Raw genomic sequence first — 24,663 nt, 5'->3', positions numbered from 1 at the left:
GGCACCCAGCACTCCTGGGTGCTGCAGGCCTCAGCTCCTGCTGAGCTCTAAGCAGGGGCTTGAGGCTCAAGACTATTAGGCCTAGTGGTTTATTAACCCTGACCTCCTAATTGTCCCCGTTCTTGTCCTTCTGCCTCCTTGGAATGCAAATCACACCTCCTAACTGGGATGTAACTGGCTCCCCTTCTGACAACATGACCCCCAGGAGCAAGGACCGAAGCCTTAGCCCGCCCGAGCCCTGCTGCACTGGGTGTGGAGACCAAAGCCTGAGCCCCACTGTCCCTGGCAGGGGGTCTGTAACCTGAGCCCCGCCCTTGGGCTTTGGCATTGGCCCAGGGTGGTGGGACTCGGACTTTGGCTTCAGCCCTGGGCCCCAGCAAGTCTAAGCCAGTCCTGGCAACCCCATTAAAATGGGGTCATGACCCACTTCAGGGTCCCTACCCACAGTTTGAGAACCACTGGTCTAAGAAGACCAACCAGACCAAAGGATGGGTGGGTAAATCAATAGAGGCACAGAGGGGTGAAGGGACTTGCTTAAGGTCACACAGCTGCCCAGTGAAGGAGCTGGGAACAGAACCCACCTCTCCTGACTCCCTCTCCAGTATCCTCCCTGCTAGACGATGCTGCCTTTCAGCTGATGAAAGCCTCTCCGTGGTGCAGGTGAGCTTGGTTAGTGTTGGGATCAAGGAGACGCGGAGTCAAGAGGTTTGTTAAGCAGGCGTCCCGAGCTCTCTTGAGCTGGGTTTTTATTAGTAATTAGAACAAAGAGCATGAGATCACAGTTACTTGTAACATATTGATTGGTTCACCCATAGCCATCTCCCTTTGTGCAATATATCATAATTGGTGAAGGGGCTACGTGAGCTATTGGAGGGGCTACGTGCGCTATTGCCTAGTCTGTGCTTAATCAATAACCTGAGCATTGCTTTACCTTAAGCCAGGAGTAAATGTAATAAACATGTGTGTGGTTTGCCAGCACAGCATATTTTCACTACATCTCCCCCTTTTTGTTTTTAAGCAATTTGCAGGCATAATGAATGCTCTGTTTTGTATTAAGTCGTTGCCAAGGGCAGCCTTGGACAAATAGGCTAAGTGAAGGAATACACTGTAATATGCAGCAACAAAGTATTAATCCTGCAACTATAACAATAACATATGCAAACATTTGCTTTAGCCAGGATAGGTCTGGCAGCCATCCTTGTATGGTCGAACGTATCGTGCAGGTACCCAGAGCGGGCCGCTCGGTGTTGATACAGCTGCGTAACCGCGCCCCCAGGTGATTAGTGGCACAGGTCCGCTCCACTCCGGGCCAGGTAGCTGACGATAGGTTACCTTTGGAGCAGGAAGAACTTCAGTCGTCTGATAATGCCGTTGTGCCCTGGTAAAAAATTGAGAATTGAAAGGTAATAGATTTAAATGATTGAGTGTAAACAGTACTTGAGCCAGCCATTCTTCCTTTTCTGTCAGGCTGCCGGGGACAATTCCCCCTTTTTGTTTTTGCCGCAGGAGGGCAGTTTTTAATGTGCGATTAGCTCGTTCTACAATGGCTTGTCCTTGGGAATTGTATGGGATGCCAAAGGTATGCGTGATTCCCCATCGCGTGCAGAACGCTGCCATCGCTGAAGAGCAATAGGCTGGGCCGTTGTCAGTTTTTAAAGCTGATGGCTTTCCCATCACTGCAAAGGAACGAATGAGGTGATTACAGACGTGTTTGGCTTTTTCCCCTTTTTGTGGCGTTGCCCATATATAGCCAGAATAAGTGTCTATGACTACATGCAAATAGGACCAGGGAGCTAATGGTGGGAACCGAGTGACGTCCATTTGCCACAATTGGTTTGCACCTAGCCCCCGAGGATTTACCCCGATAGCGGGTCCTGCGAGGTTTCCAGTACACTCAGGGCACTGCTGAATAATCGCTTGTGCATCAGATAGTGGTATGGAAAATTGCTTGGCCAATGCCCTGGCATTTTGGTGAGGTAAGGAGTGACTTTCCATAGGAGAGCAGGGGAAAGCCTTTAAGGCGTTATCAGCATAGGCATTGCCTTGCGAGATTTCTCCGGGGAAAGGCTGATGACTTCTAACATGTGCGATAAAAAATAGATGTCGTCGGTGACGTAATATCAGTTGTAGGGAAAGAAATAAACCAAGCAAATTATTATCCAAAGATGCAGTAACACAACTAGAAGCAATATTACTAACAACATTGGCAGCATACAAACTGTCTGTTATGAGGTTAACTGGTTGATCAGAAAATGTGTTAAAGGCAAGAATTAACGCAGCTAGCTCCGCACGCTGAGGAGAGCGTTGCGGTAAGGTAAACTGGGATTTCCACTGGTCATTTTTCTTCCAAGCAACCACCCCTCTGGAGGGGCCACCATCGGTGAAAATGGTAAGAGCTTCTGTTATGGGAACGGGAGATACCAAGTAGAATACTTTCAGTGGAATATGCTGAGCAACTTGGAGACGAGGATCCTTGGGAGTATGGTAAGTTACGGACCCAACATAATTGGCTAGGGCTATTTGCACCTCCTCCGAGTGCATACATGCAACTTCCCAGGTGGCGATGGGGATGGGGATAATAATGTTTACTAAATCCATGGCAAACAAGTTTAGTGCTCGATTGCGTCCTTTAGTGATTAATTGAGCAAACATTCCAGACAATGGGACGAGTGTGTTTTTGTGTGTGTGTGGTAAATACATCCACTCGAGGATAAATTCTCTCTCACTTGTATGTTGAAGTAATGCCCCCATGAATTGCTTAGTGTCCCCAAGAATGATTAAGGACGGGGGCACGTCAGGTACTGCTCTATCTACCCACCTTTCTGCCATGGCTTCGTTGACCTTATGCACTACCTCCCGTTGTTCGTTTGTTAGTGATATTATGTCTCCCGGTTGCTTTCCTAATTTTAGGGCATTAAACAGTGGAGTTAACATAGAAGTGGGAATCTTGTAATACGGTCTTATCCAATTTATGGATCCCAGAATTTGCTGTAGTACTACATATGTTAATTTTTTTGGCAAGGTAAGTTTTGGAAGTATGGGCATGGAGTATGCTGCAAGCATTTTATGACCTAAATATTGAAAAGGTTCGGATTCCTGTATTTTTTCCGGGGCTACTACCAGACCCGATTGACTTAAGATATCAGTTAACTCACTTTTCCATGTGGTGGGTAGGGGCCTACTGGCTATTAAGATATCATCCATATAATGGTATACAAGTAGCTTTTTGAACTTATTTCTGAAAGGTTGAAGAGCAGTGTTTACAAAATACTGACACATGGTAGGGCTATTTAACATGCCCTGGGGTAACACTTTCCAATGATAACGTGTTGTGGGTTGGGCATTGTTCAGGACTGGCACTGTGAATGCAAAATACTTTCTATCCTTTTCCTGTAACGGTATTGTAAAGAAACAATCCTTTAAATCAATTATTGCCACCTGGTAGTCATAAGGGATTAAATTTGGATTGGGGAGGCCACACTGCAGGGGGCCCATTGGTTCTAGTATTTTATTAATTTCCCTCAAATCGTGAAGGAGCCTCCATTTTCCTGATTTTTTCTTAATTACAAAAACAGGAGTATTGTACGGGCTTGTAGTATGCTCAATGTGTTCATCTTTCAATTGTTGCTCAACTAATTGCTGCAAAGCTTCTAATTTTTCTTTAGGTAATGGCCATTGTTCTACCCAGACTGGTTTATCAGTTTTCCACTGTAACGGAAGAGCCTGAGGCTTACTCATCTTCCAAAATCAGTTTCGCCCCTATCTGTTCTAACAAATCTCTTCCCCAAATGTTAAACTGTAAAGGCAATATGCAGGGTTGAATATATGCTATTATGGGACCTTGTTCCTGGGATTTTACCGGTAACCATTGAGAGCTCTTTTTAGATGCTTGGCTTCCTCCTACCCCAAATACCGCAGGGGCTATCTCAGAGGGCCATTTAGGTTCCCAATCCTTTTCAGCTATGACAGAAACATCCGCCCCTGTGTCCAACAAACCGGTCAGCCACTTACCTTGGAGGTTATACTTACGTTGAGGTTTGTGCAGGGATATTCGGTGTACCAACGCCGCCACCTGTGGGTGAAAGGAAGAGTCGCTGTCGCCTTCAGTACGGGTTGATCCAAAGCCTCCTGTACGTGTTACCTGTGATTTTTCTCCAGGGAGCTCATATGGCAACAGTATCATTTGTGCCCAGGAGTCCCCTCGTCTTAAAGTAAAAGGCAGGTGACTCCAATACTGAACATATATTTTTCCCTGATAATCAGCATCAATCACTCCTGGAACCACCATAATTCCTTGTTTGCTTGCTGATGACCGAGGGAGTATAATGCCCACCGTCCCTTCAGGAAGGGGCCCTTTTAATTGAGTAGGCATTAAAAGAACTTCCCCCGGTAAGAATGAGGATTTTTCTTCTTGATTATACAAATCTATTCCAGCACTGCCGGTCGTTGCCGGTTGCGCTGTAGTCAATTCTTCCGCCCCCATTGTTTTTCCAGGGCCCGGGGAGGGCCCGGTTATTGGTTTCCCTGCCCCAGTCCTGATCGACATTGATTTGCCCAATGATACCCCTTGTTGCATTTAGGACATTTTTTGGAGGGCCTACCCCCTTCCTGGGGTCTTCCTTTATGTGCTCCCCCTCCGGGTGCCCTACACTGGCTTTTAAAGTGACCCGGTTTTTTGCAATTAAAACAATTTCCCGTGGGTTTATTACCTTGTCTTATAGCCCCCGCCAAAAGAGCCATAGCATGGGTTTGACTACCGACATCCGCGCAAGCCTGAATCATGTCCGCTAAAGTGTACGAGGGGCGATGTATTATAGATTGCAGTACCTTCTTGCAATCAGCATTAGCTTGCTCATAGGCCAGTCGCCGTAAAAGCTCTGTCTGTGCCTCCTCGTTATCAACCTGCCGCTGTACTGCTTCCTTGAGCCTATCTATGAACTGCGGATACGGCTCTGCAGGCTGCTGCCGGGTGGCTGTGAAAGACCTAGTCGGTTTCCCACTTACGGGAACCCTTCTGAAAGCTCTCATAACACTAAGTTTAGTACGAATATATGTATCTGGGTCTAACTCCAACTGTCCCTCTATAGTGCTAAATTGGCCTGCTCCATAAATCTGGTCAGGCGTGGCAGCTGGGGTTGAGTATCCCACAGCAGCTAACCTAAACTCACTGTCCCACACCATATACTGGGCGGGGGTCAGCACCATACGAAATAAGTCTTTCCAATCTTGTGGAGCCATAATGTAGCCATTTCCAATTCCTTCTAAGATGCCTGCCACGAAATTAGACCTGATGCCTGTCTCTGTGATAGCTTTTCTCACTTCCCTCAGTACTGTATACGGTAGCGCCGTCCACTCTCTGGCGGCATTGCCCTGTGCATCGACTCCTGCCGCTATAGGCATTAACATGGGCAACTCCCCCTCCCACTGATGTTCTTCCTCCAAATTCAATTCCCCCGTCTCACGCGCCAACGCAACCGCCGCCCGGACGCAGCCCCCACGATTCCCCCGGAAACAAGGCTGATCAGTTCCTTTATTAACGGAGGGATCCGAGGGCCGCTGCCCCGTATCCGACACCGCAGGTGCTGGTGGTAGCACCCGCGGGTACGGAGGCGGTGTCGTCAGCGCGAGAAGCGGGGCGGCAGTGAGAGACGCCTGTGGCCCCAGTTTTCCCACTGCCTCAGTACAGCGCTGCCACATGAGCAGGTGCTGTACTGCTGCTCTCGGTTTCTCAAAGAGCTGTGTTCCTATCTTTTGCCAATCTTCTTGCTGCAGGGACCCCTCTTCGGGATACCAGGGGCATTGACATTCTATTTCCTTAACAAAATCCTCTACATGCCGCAGCGTAACCGCTGGGCAACCGCTCCCCTCAATGAGCTTAAATAATTCCTTAGCATGAGCCTTTTGTGGCACTGATAAATCGCTCCCCATACTCACGAGTGGCTGTTTCCAGCGGGTGCACCTAGACTATTCCAGTCGGATGAGCAGGGGTCCTCGGGATCCGGTGTATCACGTCGGGGTCACCAGATGTTGGGATCAAGGAGACGCGGAGTCAAGAGGTTTGTTAAGCAGGCGTCCCGAGCTCTCTTGAGCTGGGTTTTTATTAGTAATTAGAACAAAGAGCATGAGATCACAGTTACTTGTAACATATTGATTGGTTCACCCATAGCCATCTCCCTTTGTGCAATATATCATAATTGGTGAAGGGGCTACGTGAGCTATTGGAGGGGCTACGTGCGCTATTGCCTAGTCTGTGCTTAATCAATAACCTGAGCATTGCTTTACCTTAAGCCAGGAGTAAATGTAATAAACATGTGTGTGGTTTGCCAGCACAGCATATTTTCACTACAGGTTAGAGGGGTTATATGCGGCCCTGAGTCATATGGCAGTGGCAGCTAACTGTTAGCTGAAAGAATAAAACCAAACCAAACTGCTATAGGCAGGGTTCCTACTGTCTGTGCTGACAACTATGATTTGATCCAAACCAGAGCAATTATTAACTAAAACTGGCCCACAGACTTTGCTCCTGCATAGTGGAATGAGCTGGATTATAAGTTTAAAAATAATTTAACAAGTTGTTTTACTGGTGAATTGTATTTATCCAGTGGTTTCTTTCTGGCACTGGTGTTCTGGGTTGCATTTCTTATGAGGACTGTATCTACACAGGTCAGTATGTGTTCTCTTTCTACATTTCCAAAATAAAATTTATTTTGCTTAGTTTGCAGCTTAAAGATCAATATTTATGTCCTTTCTAAGTTGACCAGTAGTTTGTTTGCTGTATATTTCTAATAGGCTTTTGTTCTCATGGAGAGAATTTTGCATAGGGTGATGGTACAGCTGAGAGGAAGCTTTTTACCTTTTGAGTAGTTTGGCTGAAAATCTCAGAATTGAGAACATTTCCAGTAGCATTGCTGGGTTGTCACTGGCTATATTGAAATGGACAAGGCTTCTCCTTTTGGCTTAGGTGGTGTGAAGTTTGTCATTAACCTGATTTTAATAGACTGACACATAATTGAATTAGATTTTGTTTTTTCACCAACAATTTGACTTTGCAGCAGTTCCTGGTTTCTAGTTTTGTGCCACGCTAAAGCAATTGCTTTTTAAAAAAGCCCACAGAGCAGGTAAATATTCTCTCCTAGCTCATTTTAGGTGGTTTTGTTTATAAACCTCTTCAGGGTACAGATGTGTTTGATGCTTTGATTCTCAGGTAGGTCTGCAGCTATTGGACTTGTTAACAGGGTGGGGCTGTAGACACTGAGTATCAGGTGCAGGGCTGGCATTGGATATACCTGTGTGGGTGGGGCTTTAGATACTAAATACCTGGAGCTAAGATGGTATTGGGTGCCTGTGTACTAGGGGTGTGAGTTTCTGGGAAGGTTTGACAGCTCTCTTTGCCATATAGCTCAGATTAGTGCAATTGGTTACTTGTGGGGAGCTCATGGTCATTGGGGGTGTTTGGTTAGAATCAGCATGTTCTGGGAATGGATCTTTCCTTATTCCTGGGCTTCCAGCTGCCAGAGGATGCCGAGATCTTTCTGCAGGTTTGATTGTGGCTTCTTGTTGTTGTGTATGTGGTGGTTTTATTTTTTTTAAGTGGAATAACTGAGCGAAAAGGATTTGTCTCTAATTTCTGCCCATTGTGTTCAGGCTTCAGATTTTCTGGGGGAAACTCTGCAAATGGAAACCTAGCGCAGTTCCATTGAGCTGGGCTATTGAGTTTGGCAGATATTTACTTTGACTACAGTAGCAGTGACTACGCACTGTCTGGGGTTAAAGGGAAGAGCCTTCCTGGAATTGAAGCTCAGGGATTCTAGTGTTTGATACTAGTTAGGAGAGGAAACCCCTTGGCTGCAGAACAGCTCTCCTTGTAAACAAACGGCAGTAGCATTTGCTTTTGCTTCTTAAAAGCTAACCTGATTTGCTCAAACAGGCAAAACACACTTCACTCCCTCCCATAGTAAAGGTGCTTCTTATGCCTGAGGGCTGGTGTGGGTATGGGCCTTTCTTTGACTTGCAAAGGCTATAATGTTCTGGGCTGAAATGGGGCTTTCTGCTTGACTGTCAGCAAAGTTGTAGAGATCCCCAGTCAGTGCATGTCTCTCTCCTCTCCTTATAGGTGGGTCGATGGCTAATTTTAATAAAACTCTTTCTAAATTAAACCAATTTGTTGTCTACTGAGGCTTTTAAAACAAATATACTAGAATCTTAGTGTAAAAAGCTAAACAGGGATGAGAGAGCCTCATCTGTTAGGAGACATTTTAAATAATTGTTAGGCATTTCCATGTAGATAGATCGGGAAGGGGTTGTTTTAAAACCTGTAACAACAACAAAGTTGGTGCTAAAGGGGGAATTTATAGGAGGAAACTGCTGTGTATGTAATGATTAAATAGGATAATGAAACGACTGTCTAACTTTTGACCCTGACCCGAAAGAATGAGGGGAGTCTTCATACAGGGTCTTAATGATGCCTTATGAGCTTTAAGAAAAGGTGTGTAAATCAAACCAACTTGATGTTTTTTGAATATGCTATAATCATAATTAAGTATTTTTAAAACATCTAAAAAGGTGCACACATCTCATAGCTATATTGAATGATGCGGGGGGTGGAGGGGAGAAGAAACGACTGCTGCTTTGATGTTTAAACTCAGCCACTTCTTGTCCCAAAAAGAAAAATGATCATAATGCCTCAGAATAAAGGGTACTAAAAATAGAGAAGAGGGACTCAGTGCGAAGGAACCCAGTAAATCCCAGGAAGGCCGCAATCGTAGATATGTTTAAACGTCTGTCTTCCACATTGATCGAGAAGAGTAAATGCAGAAGTAATCTTGTATTCCCTGATCGCCTGTATTTCTGCCAACAAAAAGACTTGAATGTAAGGTGTTCTCAAAAATACACCTCACTTTATGACCACCCATGCCCTAATAGTAATGAGACCCTTCCCCCGACTTCAAGTCAATGCTTTTGTGTGAATCATTGTACTTGCAGCTGGTTGTATTCGCTCATCTCAAAACTTTGCATACGGTTGTAAGACTTTTGGTGCTTTACAAATGACCTCTAATCAGGAGAGTAGCCATATTGACTTCAATAAAATAATAAGAAACTACTTTAATGAATAAGGATTTCAAGATTAAGCCTATAGATAAAAGGCTAACAAAATCTTTACTTTTGGGGAGGAGATTGTGGAAATATTGCACTTAGCATTTAAGACAGACATGTAATGCTTTCTTTACAATCTTTCTCCTACCACCAGCCAAAAAGTAACCGATCTTGTTATGATCCGGCAAACGAGGCAATACCGATACCAGGAATAAAGCTCACAATTATTAAATGTTTACAGGACTGGGCCTCAGTTTTATTTTTAGTTCGGAATGTCTTATGTTTTTGTTTTTTTTATTATCTTCTTTGTTTAGTTTCTAGAATTTTATTCTTCAAGGTAATAATTTTAAAAGGGAGAGGGGGCAAAATTAATTTTTTTGGTTTGTTTAAAATATCCACAGTTTTTATAATCTCCCTGTACTTGTGTGCTCTGGCTTTTTTTTTTTTTTATGACTTTTTTTTTTTTTATGACTATCTGGTAGTTTGTCTTTTGTGTGAATAGGATTGAAAATGACTTGAGGATGTAAGCCTGACAAATAGTAGCTTTTTTTTTTTCCAGAGTTATTGTTTTCTTTTGAATTTTTTCCTTCACAATACAATTTGAGTGATCTTGAGTAAAATGATATATAAAACAAAAGGGACAATGCCTTTTACAATGCATAAAAGTAACAAATATTTCCATGATGTGTGTTTCTGTTTTGTTTAATGGGAACTTAAACATTTGTACTTCCCCCCCCCCCCTCTAATTGTTCTGTATGTGAAAAACTTAAAGAAAATTTATGGTTAAAACGTCGCCATTGCTGGGTGATCTCAAGTTACTCCTCTCCAGTTAGTCTGGCTCAAGGGAAAGTGCCACACTGCAAAATGGCTCGGGTGAGCAGCACTGTGTAGGAAGGCCATTCCTCCAGTTTTAAACCAGACAGTCCTCTTTTGGGTGACTTGTCCCCCGGCTGGTACTGAGACAAAACCAGACTTGATTTTATCCAGTATCAGGCGAGGGACGCCATTTTGAAGAATGCGCCATTCTACTTCTGCCTGTGTGAGTGGAGCGGCGTGGTCTTCAAAATGGCATCCTCTGTGCAGCATGAGCTTGTACGCACCAGGCATGCGAGGTCATGCTGGTGGGGGCGGGCCCACACCATTCCCAGAAGTACCAGAGTGTCCATTTGGGGATGTGTGAGTGGCCACCCTAGCACAGAGCAATTGTGTTAATGGCTGACCAGCTGTAGTCCATACACCTGATGGGCCAGCTAACTTGAGCTAAAAGCACCCCTACTTGGAGTTCAGGGGGTTTGTGTGAACAGAACTTGAGTTAATTCTTCAGTGAAGACAAACCCTGTAATGAACTCACTTCTCTGTTAAGACTTGATTCTGCAAACACGTAGGCAAATGAGTAACTTACTTGCTCAAAAAATACTACGGAAGTAATGGGGAGTAGCTTGTGTGAGTGAAATGACTCTTCCCTGTGTACGTGTTCTTGCAGGATGGGGCCCTTCAGGATGGACAGCATTCCAAGTCTAGCTGGACTTTCCCCTCACACTGCGCTGTTTTTATAAGTGCCATTTCCTTTCTTGGTCAATGTAAATAAGCCACGGTGGTATTGCTAATGTCGGGCTAGGTCCTGGAATAGGTTTTGTGTGGCTGGATTTCCTCCTTTTGAGTCCTGTTAGTGCCCAGTTTCAGGATCAGTTTCCCCTCACATGATCTTAATTGTCTCTATCAAAATACATAGACTTAATTATAAAACTTTTTTTTATGATGATGTGAGAAATCCATTTCTCCTTAAATTCAGGATTCCCATGTCATTCCCTCCCACCGATAAGCTGATGAGCTTAAAGCACAAGAAGTAGAGCAGAGGGTGCTTCCATCTTAAATGGGCTTATTTAGAAGTGATTGTTATAGACGATTTAGATGTGTTTTTTTTTTTTGGGCCCACCATTTAAACAAGCCATGCTATGAACACTGGTGGACTAAACGTTCAAACCCAGGTGCCTAAATTTAGGCACCCAAAGAGAAGTTGACTCTTCACCCCCCACCCCCCCAATGCTGAACAACTGCACTTTGGGGCTTCAGTATTTTCATGATAGGCAGATAGCAAGTTATTAAATACACATCTGTGCAATGAATACCACAGCTCTGTATGGACATGACTTAGTACACTCCTTTTAGGGAAGTCTGCACTGTGGGGGGAGTTGCGGGACCAATGTCCAGTGCAGTTAAAACATATCAGAGGGGTTAGTCTGTATCCGTGTTTGTAGTTAAAACATAGTTATCTATGTATTTCTCTACTAGCTATTATTTGAACAGTGACAAAACCATGGGGCTCGGGGAAATGCTAGTGTGAGAAATTGGAAAGGAATAGCAAGGCCGCTGGAGGAAACTGATTTCAGATAACAGAACTGTCGTAATAGTACAAAAGCACCTTTTGTAAGCTGAACCCTGATGAACAGCAACAAAAGTGCAGGGCCATAGACTCTCCCAGCCAATTCACACCCCCAGGGCCGGCTCCAGAGCCCAGCGGGGCAAGCACCCGCCTGGGGCGGCCCTTTCCCGGGGGGGCGGCAGGCTGGGCCGGCGGACCTGCCGCAGTCATGCCTGTGGGAGGTCCACCGGAGCCCCGGGAGCAGCGGACCTGCCGCAGGCATGACTGCGGAGGGGACGCTGGTCCTGCGGCTCGGGGGCGCCTCCCGGGCATGACTGTTTGGGGCGGCCAAATTTGTAGAGCCGCCCCTGCACACCCCAACTCATCCTAAATGATAAACCAACCCACAAAGCAAAGTGCAGAACAAAACCCATTTACTGTCTCCGAAAAGTCCACAAAGAACAGCTCAATGCTGAGGAGCTGCCAATAGCCATGAAAACCCTGAAATGTGGAACGGCAGCTGGTATGTCTAACACGCTCATCCTCTGTTTTAGGATGAGAGAACAGATGTGGCTGCTTGACTTTTCCAGTTCCTTCTAGAGACTGTTAGGCCTGAATAAAGATGTAGCACAAAACCAGTTATGCCAACCTGACTAAAATCAGGCTAGCAGAGGTTTCTGGGAAAACCCAGAGTGAAATACTGACAGGCACCATTGTCTCACAAAGCCCTGGGAAAGAGCAAAATAAGTAAGGGGGCTGGTGCCAGCTGTGTTGTGTTAAGACACAGTGTTTGAAGGACCAATAAGAAACACAAGCATCTCACAGTTCTGACTAACTCCCTGGTTTAGTGTTCGGTGTGTTTTTAACTCCCTCACATTCCTAACCTTTGGCGCTTGTTGAGATGATAATAATATAATGCTGTAGAGATTAGGCATGCGTATATATTAAAAGGTGTCTAATTTCTAGTTGTTAGACAAAGGGGGTGGATTGCTTAAGTAAATGATTTATAACGTAATAAAACTGTCTATATAAGCTATACTAAGCTGTAAAGGGGGGGCTGGTTCTTTTCGGATACGAGCTGTTCTTTACTGATACGTGCACTTGTCAATAAAGAACTTTTGATCGGACCTTGCTGGTGTTGCCTGTCTCTCTGCGGTCAGACAACGAACTTCGCTGTTGGGGTTCGAGTCCCCGACAAGACTATGCAGATAACCCAGGTTGCACTACTCAAACCATATGAAGACCCTAACTGCAAGGCGTTATTGCCCAATATCCTTTGTTCAACTTGCAAGTTATGTGAGCAGAGGATAATGGGTAGGACAGTGCTAATAGTTGAAGGGTGTTTCTCCCCAGGATGTTCATGCTGTTCCCAAGCTGTAAATTTTTTATTTATTTTTTGACACTATCGTATGTCTGCTGAAACTTGCAAAAATTTTGAGAAATAGCAAGATGGTCCAGGTCCCCTCTGCTTGAGAATCAATGTTTCTTTGTCGAGGTGGATGGTCAGAAAAGTTGATGGTGTGCTCAATAGAATGGCCTGCCCCCACATTCAGTGCTTTGCTGCTTATTGTATACACAAATGACCAACCAGAACTCCCTGATGTGTGAAGATTCATTTGTGCAGATGATGTTTGCATTGCTACCTGCCAGGAAAGATTTGAGGACATTGAGTGCATTTTAACTGGTTCCTTGAGTGCACAAGGAAAATACTATTGCACATGGTTTCTGAATGCCTCCCTAGTAAGACAAAAGTGTGAAGGGCCAGATTAACCCACCATTGGGCCATAGGCAAACACACACTTAGGGGTTGCAGTGCAAACTGTGACTAAGGGCTTGGCTACACTTGCAAGTTGCAGCGCTGGTAGAGGCTTTCCAGCGCTGCAATTAGTAACCGTCCACACCTGCAAGGCACTTAATTCTTCTTTCTTAAATAAAACCATCCACCTGGTTTTGTTAGAAGTGCTCACAAGTGCTGTGTAGTTTTCAGTAGCTGTGGTTTAAGGGAAAACTAGTTAACTGGGGCACACTGCTTCCATGGAGGCAGAGGATCCAGGATTTCTGTGAGTAGCTTGTGTTAGGGGCTGGATATCACAGGGAAATGCTTCAAAGGGACTCGAAGATCAGAGTACACACCTTGTTAACCTGCAAGGTGAGGACAGGGCTGGCATAGCCCGGAGGAGAGTGCTTGAGTGGGTGAAAGGCTGGTGGTGGTAGGGAGTTGCAGCCCTATTTTCCATGAGGCAGTGTAGCCCGGCAGTTTTTCATGAGTTTCCCTGAAGACGATCTTATGCACCGAGCAGCCTCTGCTGACAGAAACTTCAGTAAGGAGGGGAAAAAATGCTGAAAATCATGAAGGGGAGGTGTGTGTATAGTTGTAGCTTTTGGGGAAAAAAGTAATCTGTTGCACCAGATCTACCCACAAAACAGGGCACGGGGGAGGGATGTGCATTCTGGTTGCTTTGTGGCATTCTAAAGTGTGCGCGTCTGAACCACTGTCCTATAATTGGTATAAGCAGCCTCCCAACATGGGTAGTCAGTCTTTCCTAAGTATAATCAAGGCATGAGGCATTTTTATTTTGTTTGGTAGAAAAACTCTTCTGAACATGAAGAAGAGATTCAGATCTGCAGGATGTGGGTGGAAGGGAGGAAAAACCCAAGCTGAAATGCAGAGTTTAGAAATGCAGTCACAGAGCTAAAAGCTTCTAAATGCTGCCTCATTGCTTACTGAAGTCGTCTTTTCGTCCATTTAATGCAGTATGAAATACTTCCTTATCCTGCTCTCGTGTACAATCGTTGTGTTTTTGGCCTCCATGCGCTGGCAGAGGCCAGCTGAAAGTCAGATCAAGGAAGAGATTTCAGAGGCTCGGTCTGACCTGAAACTTCTATCACCAGAAAAATACAAGTCCTTGTTTATCTACAGTGGAATTTGGTAAGTTCCCTTGCTGATATGAACAGCTTCAATTGTTCTTTGTAGCTAGATTTTTTTATTTTATTTTATTTTTTTGCAAATACTGCCAAAGGAAAAGGTTTGCTAATGTTTGTTTGGATTGTTAAACTTGCTCCAGCTGTTAATGCCCATATTGCAGAAAGTTAATTTCAGGTTTGGGATTATGATGATTTGCACTAGTTGCCTATTTCATCTGATCCAGGGATAAAAATCACAGGATCTTTGAGACTAATTGAAGCATCTGGGTTGTTAGATGCTTGTTATAAATTGGTTATGAACAAGCTACAGACAAAACTTATTTGCAAAAATTAATTCTGCAAATAAAGTTGACTAACAGACTTGAGAAAATTGCAAAGTTTGTTCACAGGGCCGGGGAGGAGGGATACAAGGAACAATTTAACTGAATCAATTATTCCTTTGGCTCTGTCTAGTCAATCACAGCAATTAGAACTGTAATGGGGGGGGGGGGGAAACCTTAAAAAGTGCTTAAATCCCATTGACTTTTAATGAGACTTAAGCCACTCATGGTACATCTACACCAGGGGTCCCCAACCCCCGGTCCGCGGCCTCTTAGAAACCGGGCCGCGAACCGACCCAGTGGAGCTTCTGCAGGCATGCCTGCGGGAGGTCCAGCTGAGCCGCGGGACGAGCGCTCCCTCCGCAGTCGTGCCTGCGGGAGGTCCGCTGCTCCCGGGGCTCAGCTGGAGCTTCCGCAGGCACGCCTGCGGAGGGTCCGGCAAACGAAACCGGTCCCTGGACCCAAAAAGGTTGGGGACCCCTGATCTACACGGCAAAAAACAAACAAACCCCAGACCCAGCAGGAGCAAGTCTCACAGCCCAGGTCTACAGATTCAGGCTGGCACTATGGGGCTAAAAATAGCTGTAGAGGCATTTCCACTGGGCTCTGAATTCCAGTGAGGGTGGGTCTCAGAGCCCAAGCTCCAGCCTGAGCAGGCATGTCTGCATTGTTATTTTTAGCCCTGTAGCGTTAGCCCAAATCTGTCAGCCTGGGCTCCGGGATTCGTGGCCACGGGTAGAGTGACCAGATGTCTCTATTTTATAGGGACAGTCCTGATATTTGGGGCTTTTTCTTACATAGGCGCTTATTCTCTCTCTCTCTCTCTCACACACACGATTTTTCACACTTGCTGTCTGGTCACCCTAGCCACAGGTCTTCTTTTGCAGTGCAGATGTACCTTTAGGAGCTTTTGTAGCTTTGATGCCTAAATGTTTATGGTGGTTCAGAAGAGTGTCTCTTTTGAACAAAAAGGAAGTATGCTATAAACCGTTAGGAGAGGAAAATAATGATGCATCAGAGTTTTGCTGGCTCAGTAACTGAAGAAGCAGTGCCTAAGTGCTGCTTTCCTCATGGTCATTGTTCATGGTAATTAGGGGGTCTACCAAATTAACAGCTGTGAAAATCGTGTCACAGACCGTGAAATCTGGTGGAGAGCAGCGGTTACTGGCTGGGCATCTAGCTCTGAAGGCAGCGCTGTTGCCAGCAGCAGCGCAGAAGTAGGGGTGGCAATACTGTGACTTCCCCGCCCCCCCACCAATAGACTACCCCCTTTTGGTTTTGAGAAACCCAATTTGAGAAACGCGGCAGAAAATTGCACACTTTTTGTTGGTGGGTCATGGCGTAAATAGTAAACTTCATGCAGGGCCGGCTCCAGGCACCAGCGAATGAAGCAGGTGCTTGGGGCGGCCAATGGGAAGGGGCGGCACATCCGGGTCTTCAGCAGCAATTCGGCAGCGGGTCCCTCAGTCCCTCTTGGAGCAAAGGACCCGCCGCCAAATTGCTGCCGAGAAATGAAGCAGCGCGGTTGAGCTGCCACCTAAATGCCACCGATCATGGCTTTTTTTTTTTTTCCTTCGCTGCTTGCAAATTTGCTAACGCATCCATGAAGTTTTGCTATTTATGCCGTGATCAACCTGCAAAAAATGTGAGATTTCTCCATTATTTTAAGTAGATCCTTCATGATTGATGCAATAATAACTAGGTAGAAATGGGATTCAAATTAACTTTCTTTCCTCTTCCCTGTTGTTGTCTTGCAAAATAGCAGCTGCGCGTGCGCTCTCTCTCTCTCCCATGTGGCTCAGCTGCATCTTTAGTTTTCACACAACACCTAATGGGCCCAAGAGAAATGAAGAATAAATGATAACAGGAGACAAATTGATCCCTCCCATTCACTTTGGTCTTTCCTGTTCTCTGCCTGTGGCGCACACTAGTTTAGCTTCCTGAGGGCTGTGATACTTTGGTCTAATTCTGGTTGTTGAGGAGGGGGTGGCTGAGTGGTGTTTAGTGCCTTGTAAATAGGTCATGCATGCATACCTACATAGCATACATAGGTCAGGGTAGATGATCTTGTCTGGCCTTAAACTCTCGCTTCATTCCTGAAAATGAGCCTTAAGTGCTGGCCTTTTATTTCACAAGCAATTTGAAAACCGAGCTACAGCTTCCTCCCAGAAATCTCTTCGTCAGGGGCAGCTCTATGTATTTTTCCACCCCAAGCATGGCAGTCAGGCGGTTTTCTGTGGCATGCCTGTGGGAGCTCCACTGGTCCCGCGCCTTCGGCGTACCCGCCACTGAATTGCCGCCGAAGCCGTGGGACCAGCAGACCTCCCGCAGGCATGCCACCAAAGGCATCCTGACGGCCACCCTCACAGCAACCGGCAGGCTGCCCCCCACAGCTTGCCGCCCCAGGCACACGCTTGGTGTGCTGGTGCCTGGAGCCGCCCCTGTACAGGGGTTCTCAAACTTCATTGCACTGCGACCCTCTTCTGACAACAAAAATTACTACACAACGGCAGGAGGCGGGGACTGAAGTCTGAGCCCACCCGAGCCACCCTGCCCCGGGCGGGAGGGTGGGTGTAACCTGAGCCCCACCACCCAGGACTGAAGGCAGGGCCATCCTTAGTCATACGCAGCATATTTAGCTGCATAGGGCACCCAAAAATGTGGGGCACCATTCCCCTCACTGGCCGCGGCTGGAATCCTCTCTTCTCCAGCCCCTCCTCCGCACCAGGCCGGCGGGCTTCTTCCTGTCCCCAGCCCCACACTCTCCCTCACTCACTCCTCAGCTGGCTCTGCTGCCCCAGCCCCGGGGAGCCCAGAGTGGCGTGGATGGTCACTGGCGGCGCGGCGGCCTGGCCCACTGATGCCTGGAGCAGAGTCGCTGCCTGGAGCAGAGTCCCTGCCTGCCTGCCTGCGTGGCATGGTCTCCGACGGGGCCGGGCTGGGGCCAGGACAAGAGGAGCAAACTTCCACATGAGTCAGCGGGGGGAGCCAGGCTGAATGGTGGGATGGGCGGGACTTAAAGTGATAGTGCGCTCACTGTCTCTCTCACTTCCCTAACACACACACACACACACACAATATCTCTCACACCCACATACACTCTGCCTCTCATGAGTCACAGTCCCCCAATACAGACTGTGTGTGTGTGAGAGACAGTCTCATATGCCCCAACACACACACACACTCAGTCACACAGTCTCACACACACACACTGTCTCTCTCTCACTCACTGGCTGTCTCTCTCTCACATGTGCGTGCATGCGCGCGCACACACACACACACACACTTGTATTGTTGTTGTTACTGCTTGGTACTTCCTGTTAAAATGCTTGTGGTGAGCCAGGAGTGGCAAGAGGCTGCAGGAGAGCTGTGGGCTCTGGCAAGATGCAGCCCCCATGTGACAGCTCAAAACCCGCCTTGAGTCACTGCCTTGTTCGCTCTTACGGCCAGTAAAAAGTGAGAGGGCTTGGGGGATTGGTGGCTGGAAATGTGGAGTCCTTCACCTTGAGGTCTCTGGACTGAACCCATGCCGGGCTGGTATCAAGTGAAAATACTTTCCATGTGAATTCTTTTCAATGGCCTGGGTGAGATGAGACAGTAGGTCTGAGTCTGGTTCTCAGGAACTCTTTTATATGTCTGTTGAAGACAACCTCCCTGCTACAACTGGCATTAGTTGGCGTAAGAATTCTGAGCCATAGAGTCTTCTCAATCTCCCTGTCATTCCTATTGACCCTTCCAGTCAGGGCTGAGGCGGGGTGGGTTGGAGAAGCCACCCTACTGCTGCTTGGCCTCTACCTGCTTTTGGAAGATCTCGCCCTCCAGCACCTTACATGCTAAGGTCCAGATTTTCCAAAAAGATCAATGCCCAACGTGCCTAACTCTGCACTGAGCGCTCTGGAAAGTCTGACCACTTCCATGGGGACCTAAATGGGTGCTGAGATCTCTTGAAAAAATCTGGCCTCAGTAGAGTGACACCGAAGAAACCTCACATGTACTTTATCAGGTAGAAGTGTGCAATGGACAGCAGCTCCAATTTCTCTCCTGCCTGGGGACTAATGGGGTGGGATGGGCTTACTAGTGTACTCACAAGCCGAGCTCTGCCCACCTGCCAAGCTCCCCCTAGGTGAGATGCCAAAACAAGGCTAAAAGCCTGCTCGGATGCGCCTTGTTTTCCTGTCTTGCCTGCCCTTCTTTGCCGTGACTGAGTTACTGATGCTGACACTAAACTTGCAATTATTAGGCTTCTACTTTCAGTTGGGCTGACCTTGTAGGGGCAATTCTCTCAGAACTATTCTCTCGGGCTGGCTGCAGATGCAGGAGACCACGCCACGTGACTCTATGCTCCTCCACCATTAACAGTTTACCTTTGTAATGGTGACACTTTTTTTTTTCTTATTCTTTTAAAACAAAAGCTCCAACTCCGGAGCACAGGATAGCCCCACCCAATAAAAGTACCAATTTGCTGAATAACCGTGTACCCGCCCAGTTCGATTCCTGCCTTCTTACTCTCTCAGCTATTGTGCTGCAAAGCACTGACTGTGCCCCATGAAAGTCAAGCGATACAATCAGCGATACTCAGCAGAATTGCCAGGTAATTGCATTACCCAAATACAGCAAGAGGGGTGCCAGGCCTATAGAATGTCTGAGCACAACCATCAACTATTTGTACCAAGCTGCACTGCACAGCACAGACTGAGAAAGTGGTACAGAGATTGAAATGTGTGTGTGCCCATCCCTCTGGCTTCTGTGCTGTCAGCAAAAAGAACACACCTACAAAGGTGGAGGGGAGACACGCACAAGGGAAGTGTAAATTTAGGAAGGAGAGAGGGACCATATGAGGGACAGAGTGAAATGAGTTGGCTAGCAAAGAAGGCAGCGGAGCAGGAATGGGAGACATAGTCCATGAACAGCAAGATACAAGAAGCAGACTTAGAGGAGCAGAAGAAATAGGTTTATGCAACACCCATCTCTATCATTTCATAGAGCTTGAAAAGCACTCTAGAGCCTATGAATGCAGCAGTAGTGAAATGCAGCCACTTCTGGGGTGGAAGGCAACAGCACACTACACCAGTAAGGGGAGGAGAGAGGTTTTTTTTGCCCAAGGATAGTCTGGGCAAACCCCTTCTTTCTTACAAAAATACCATGGCACTTCTCCCCAACCCCCAAACTGAGGCTTAATTTGTCTTAAGCATTGGACTTGTATTTTAACCTTGGTGGCTTCCCACCAGAATTCTGCTACTGGACCTCAGTGCGGTGGCTTGGCTTTCATTTATGCTGATGGTTAGGTGTAATGTACCTGCACGTTCGAACTTGCCACTACATCGTTGTTGTCAAATACCTTTCTAGTGTGCAGAGTCAGTGTAGGGGTGTTGGTTTCAGGATATTAGTGAGACAAGGTTGATGAGGTGTAATATATTTTACTGGACCAACTTCTGTTGAGGAATCTTTCATCTGGTGAAAGCTATTACCTCACCCACTTTGTTTCTCTAAATTCCTGTTACAAAGAGCTTCCACACCCACAAGAGTGATTAATGGCTTGCTTGGGGTTGGTGCAGGAGGGAATGTGATGTAGCAGGAGGGTTCTGGGTGGCGAAGGGAGTGGAATGGGAGACAGGTTACAATATCGGGGAGGGGGAGGGGGGAAGAAGAAATAGGCTGTGGAGTCAGCTGTAGATCAGGTATTTATTGCTGAGGGTCAACTTGCTCACCTCTAACCAACAAAGCTGGTCTTGCAACTTCTCAGTGGACTCCGAGAGCTCCCTAAGGGCTATCAAGTCTGCCAGCCAAGGGACCTGCAAATAGATCTAATCCCTGAAAGAGGAAGACACCAGCCCCTCCATGCAAACCCAAGTGCATGTAGTTCCCCTATTGTCTCTGTTCACCTCTGACAGTGGAAAAGAGGCAGCTGGGCGACTTGCTGGGGCTTTATTGCTAACGACTTGCTGGGATTTATTGTTCCTCGACACCCGTTCTTGCAAGGAGACAATGAAGCCGGGTGTCTCTCAATCTCCATCAAGCGTATTACAGATTATGTCCAGTTTTTCCCATAATCCCTGAGGCACATACCCATGTGGTTGCTTGTTTTGCTGTTTGGGCTGGTGGCGGTTAGAGAGAGAGAGGGTTGAATTTGACTTGACCCAGTTTCTGGGATGAAAGAGGGGGCTCTTTCACTTTCCGGTCTGCATTTTAAGTGGGTTTGGAGCTTCCCTTCTCTTTGTGTTCTGTCCCTATCCCTTCTGCATGCTGGATAGGAGGGCGGTGGTCACCTCTCCTAAGTGCTGGGAAGATGGCCCCAGTCGGTCATTACCAGAAACTCTCTTCTCCACCAGGGAGTGGAATCTTGCAACATTGCTCCCTTCTGCATGGGGAGGAGGCATCCAGTGAGAGAGATTAGGTGACTTTTCTCAGATTACAGAGAGTCTGTGGCAGATCTAGGAATAGAACCTGGATCTCCTGACTCCCAGTTCAGTATTTTATAGGGTTCTCCTTTCCAAACTGGGAAGGAGAGGTGGGGCATGGCCACTGTTCTCTATCCCAAAAGTTGGCTCTGGTATTCAGAATGATGGAGTGGGCGGGGTGTGTTTTGTTTGTAGTTTTATGGCCCTGTAATGACCCCCCCCCCTTCCTGGGGCCCTCTTGCCCTCCCCAATAAGGCTCGGAGAGGCTTCAGGGTTGTGCAACACCCGGGTCTTCATTTACTTATCGTTTGTTCCACCACCAGTGTCCATCTATATACAGCTTTATAGGTTTGGTTACCTCCCTTACAGGCAGAGTCAGCCTTTAGCTAGGAGGCCTCCAGCTCCCCTCCAATGGACTGACTGGACTTCTCCCTGGCTGCCCCCGACCTCCTGTCTCCCTCCCAGCCTTTAAAGCTCTTGGCTTGTCAGGCCAGCAGGTGGTGCCAATCCTCAGGCCGGCATCAGGCTTTTTCCATCAGCCCCAATCTGTTTCCCCTGGACTGGGCAGGGGCTAATTAGGTACTTTTGTACCAGCATCCTGCTATGGGCCCTTACCTTGAGCTACAGCTTTCCTGGGCTCTATATGTAATAAAGGACCAGTTTCTCAGCTGGTGTCAGTGGCTCTGCGCAGTTACACCGGCTGAGAATCTGGCCCAAATGTCCTACAGTCCAACCCAACTTTCTTACAAAGGAAGCGACATTCGCCTGCCAAGGCAGGAGGGGATTCTGTTTGCGTCTTAGCTCTGGCTAAGTCACGATGTTCCCTGCCAGAGCTGAACATCCCTCAGTGCTGGGAAGGTAGCGTCCAGCTGAGATCAGAACATTGCCAGTGTGCATTTGAAGCATGGGTTTCATGGGCCTAACTCATCAACCATGGACATATCACTAATATATAGATACGGGATTAACCCACCAAGCTTGGCCATATGCATATTATTTTAAGAAGGTCACAAAACAGCAGATTCTCCCAGTGTCCTTGCAGGAGCTGAGCCTTCTGGTTTTTTCTTTCTATTCAGGCTAGCTCCAAAGAATCAGTGCGAATGTGCCAAAGTCGACCATGTGCATGTCTACGAGATGGAAGATTATATCGATAAGAAAGACCTTGCCTCAGTTAAAGAGAGGCGACAGAAGGAGTTTGAGCACTATCAGAAAAGGTAAATTGGCTCCTTCTCTGCGGAATGTACTGAAAATACTTATTCGCCTATCACGTCTAGGTTGCTATTCAAATCCAGCCCAAGGCAGTACGTTTGATAGCCAATGGCTACTGGCTGAGATTTTTCAAACCCTTAAGTAGCTTTGGGGGAAAGAAAATCTCAGCCACTGTGTATAAAGTGGTGGCCTGTTCCATTCACATAGTGGGCCATGGGCAACCATATTTTGCTGTGGGTCCTGGAGACAGAACTCCTCTGACTCAAAGGTGATTGGCTCATGTCATGACAGAGAAACGCTAGAAGTTAGTCAGTGAGGAAGTTTGCAGTGTCATTGCCTGTGCTGTACCCAGCCTGTGTCTAGGGACCCTCCTATCTCTTGACCTGCCAAGCCTGCATCTTTCCCTTCCACTAAATTCACGTGGAAAAATCTCATCAACTGAAGTCTTGGGGTTGGATTGTATTGAGAGAGAAGGAACAGCTGTGGCGGAAAGCAGAAATGATCTTTTCAGTTATTACCATCGGTGAAGGGGTGTACAAATCCCACAGTGGACAACAAGGGGTTAAGGGATTATTTTGGCTTTAGCCAGCCCTGCCCTGCCACACCTGCAGCAAACGCGACATCTGCTGAAGGAATTTAAAAGACACAGGGAATTAGCTCCTTTGGGTGGCAGAGAGCTGGAGCTAAGCAGCCCATAGCTCCAGCAGTATAGAGCAGAGGGAAGCCTAAAGGTCTGACGCAGCTGCCCAAAGGGGCCCTCCCTGAGAGAAGGTAGGACGCACTCCCAGAGACAACCAGAGAGGGAAATATGCCTCTCTCCCCTGCCTGTGGACCCTGGACATGGTAACTTCCTCTTACTTATTTTGGTTTGGACTTTCCCAACAGGGGAAAGCCTTGGAGTAACAGGGCTGGGTCGAGGGGACCGACAGGGACGAGAGGAAGAGGCCCAGGGAGGACAGCCTTAAGCAGCCTTGGTTGTCAGACCATTGGTCTAAGCCCGGTGGAGTGGGAGGGCCCAGGCTCCTCTCCCCACAACCCCCTTGGCAGTCAGGGGTTGCGGCCATGGCCACTAGGCCATGCTCCCCAACCTGACCCTAAGTGAGGACCATTACACCATCCTAAACCACCACTTACCCTCAGGGGCAGTTCTAGACATTTCGCCACCCCAAGCACGGCGTCATGCCGCGGGGGTGCTCTGCTGGTCGCCGGTCCCGCGGCTCCGGTGGACCTCCCTCAGGTCCACCGAGGCCGCGGGACCAGTGGACCCTTCACAGGCATGCTGCAGAGCGCCCCCCGCGGCATGCCACCCCAAGCACGCGCTTGGCATGCTGGGGTCTGGAGCCGCCCCTGCCTACCCTATCTCCCTCTCTTTGTGCGGGTGAGTACATCTTTCTCTGATTTCTATGTATTTATGCCTCTTGGGTCTTGTCTACGCTGGTGGTGGCAGATAGGGTACATGTAGCTGCAGTGAAAAATGGACTGAATCTGTTCTGCAGTGTGTAGCTACACACGGCAGTGAAAGGCTTTGGAACGGGGAGATGTCACGACACTGCACTCTTAAAAATAGCTATTCAGCTGTAAGAATTACTGTGTGGGTGTGTAGGGTGTATAGCTTAGAGTTCTGGCGTTTCTCTACTTGCTGAGGCAGTGCCTCACCGTCTACACGGCTATTTATACCTATGCTTCTTGGGCATACAGTGTCTGACCTCTACATGCCACCATAAGTGTAGACCTAGTAGCACCTAAGAACCCCAATGAAGGATCAGGACCCTGTTGTGTACAAAGAAGACAGTCCCGGCTCAGAGACCTTGTAATCCAGGGGTTGGCAACCTTTCCAAAGTGGTGTGCCGAGTCTTCATTTATTCACTCTCTAAATTTAAGGTTTCGCGTGCCAGGAATACATTTTAACATTTTTAGAAGATCTTTCTATAAGTCTATAAAAAATAACTAAACTATATTGTTGTGTATATAAAGTAAATAAGGTTTTTAAAATGTTAAAGAAACTTCATATTAAATTAAAAAGAAGATACCCCACCCCCCCAGACCGGTGGCCAGGACCCGGGCAGTGTGAGTACCACTGAAAATCAGCTTGCATGCCGCAGGTTGCCTACCCCTGTTGTAATCTACGGGTCAGGTTTTTCCAAACAATTCTGCTGCCGCTTAGCCACTGAAATACAAGAGAGTTTTCACAAGTGCTCAGCACCCAAGTTGTACACTCCATGTATCCTGAAACTCTGGTTGCTTCATTTGGTGCCCCAGTGGGAGACGGTTTCTTTTGCAATGCCAGCCGCAAACAGCCAACAGACAAATAGGGGATGTTGGTAGAAAGAAGGAACACTAAAACAAAGTTTGAATG

At 47.1% G+C, this 24,663-nt stretch overlaps 1 protein-coding gene across 9 annotated transcripts in view; it reads left to right on the top strand.

Moving 5' to 3' along the window:
- The window catches only part of B4GALNT2 (beta-1,4-N-acetyl-galactosaminyltransferase 2), a 49,470-nt gene that overhangs the window by 12,476 nt on the left and 12,331 nt on the right, over nucleotides 1-24,663 (top strand). For 2 of the 9 annotated variants that reach the window (XM_044999273.1, XM_044999274.1), the window contains exons 3-4: nucleotides 14,211-14,384; nucleotides 22,175-22,312. In XM_044999273.1, the coding sequence (XP_044855208.1) occupies nucleotides 14,211-14,384; nucleotides 22,175-22,312 (312 nt within the window). Of the gene's footprint in view, nucleotides 1-473; nucleotides 493-617; nucleotides 661-6,404; nucleotides 6,664-7,381; nucleotides 7,539-14,210; nucleotides 14,385-22,174; nucleotides 22,313-24,663 lie in introns of those variants that run through there. The other 7 variants (XM_044999281.1, XM_044999276.1, XM_044999277.1 and 4 more) reach the window with 7 other exon arrangements.

The sequence above is a fragment of the Mauremys mutica genome, chromosome 25, assembly GCF_020497125.1.
Source record: "Mauremys mutica isolate MM-2020 ecotype Southern chromosome 25, ASM2049712v1, whole genome shotgun sequence".
Lineage (NCBI taxonomy): Eukaryota > Metazoa > Chordata > Testudines > Geoemydidae > Mauremys > Mauremys mutica.
This window is presented reverse-complemented; position numbering and strand designations above follow the sequence as displayed.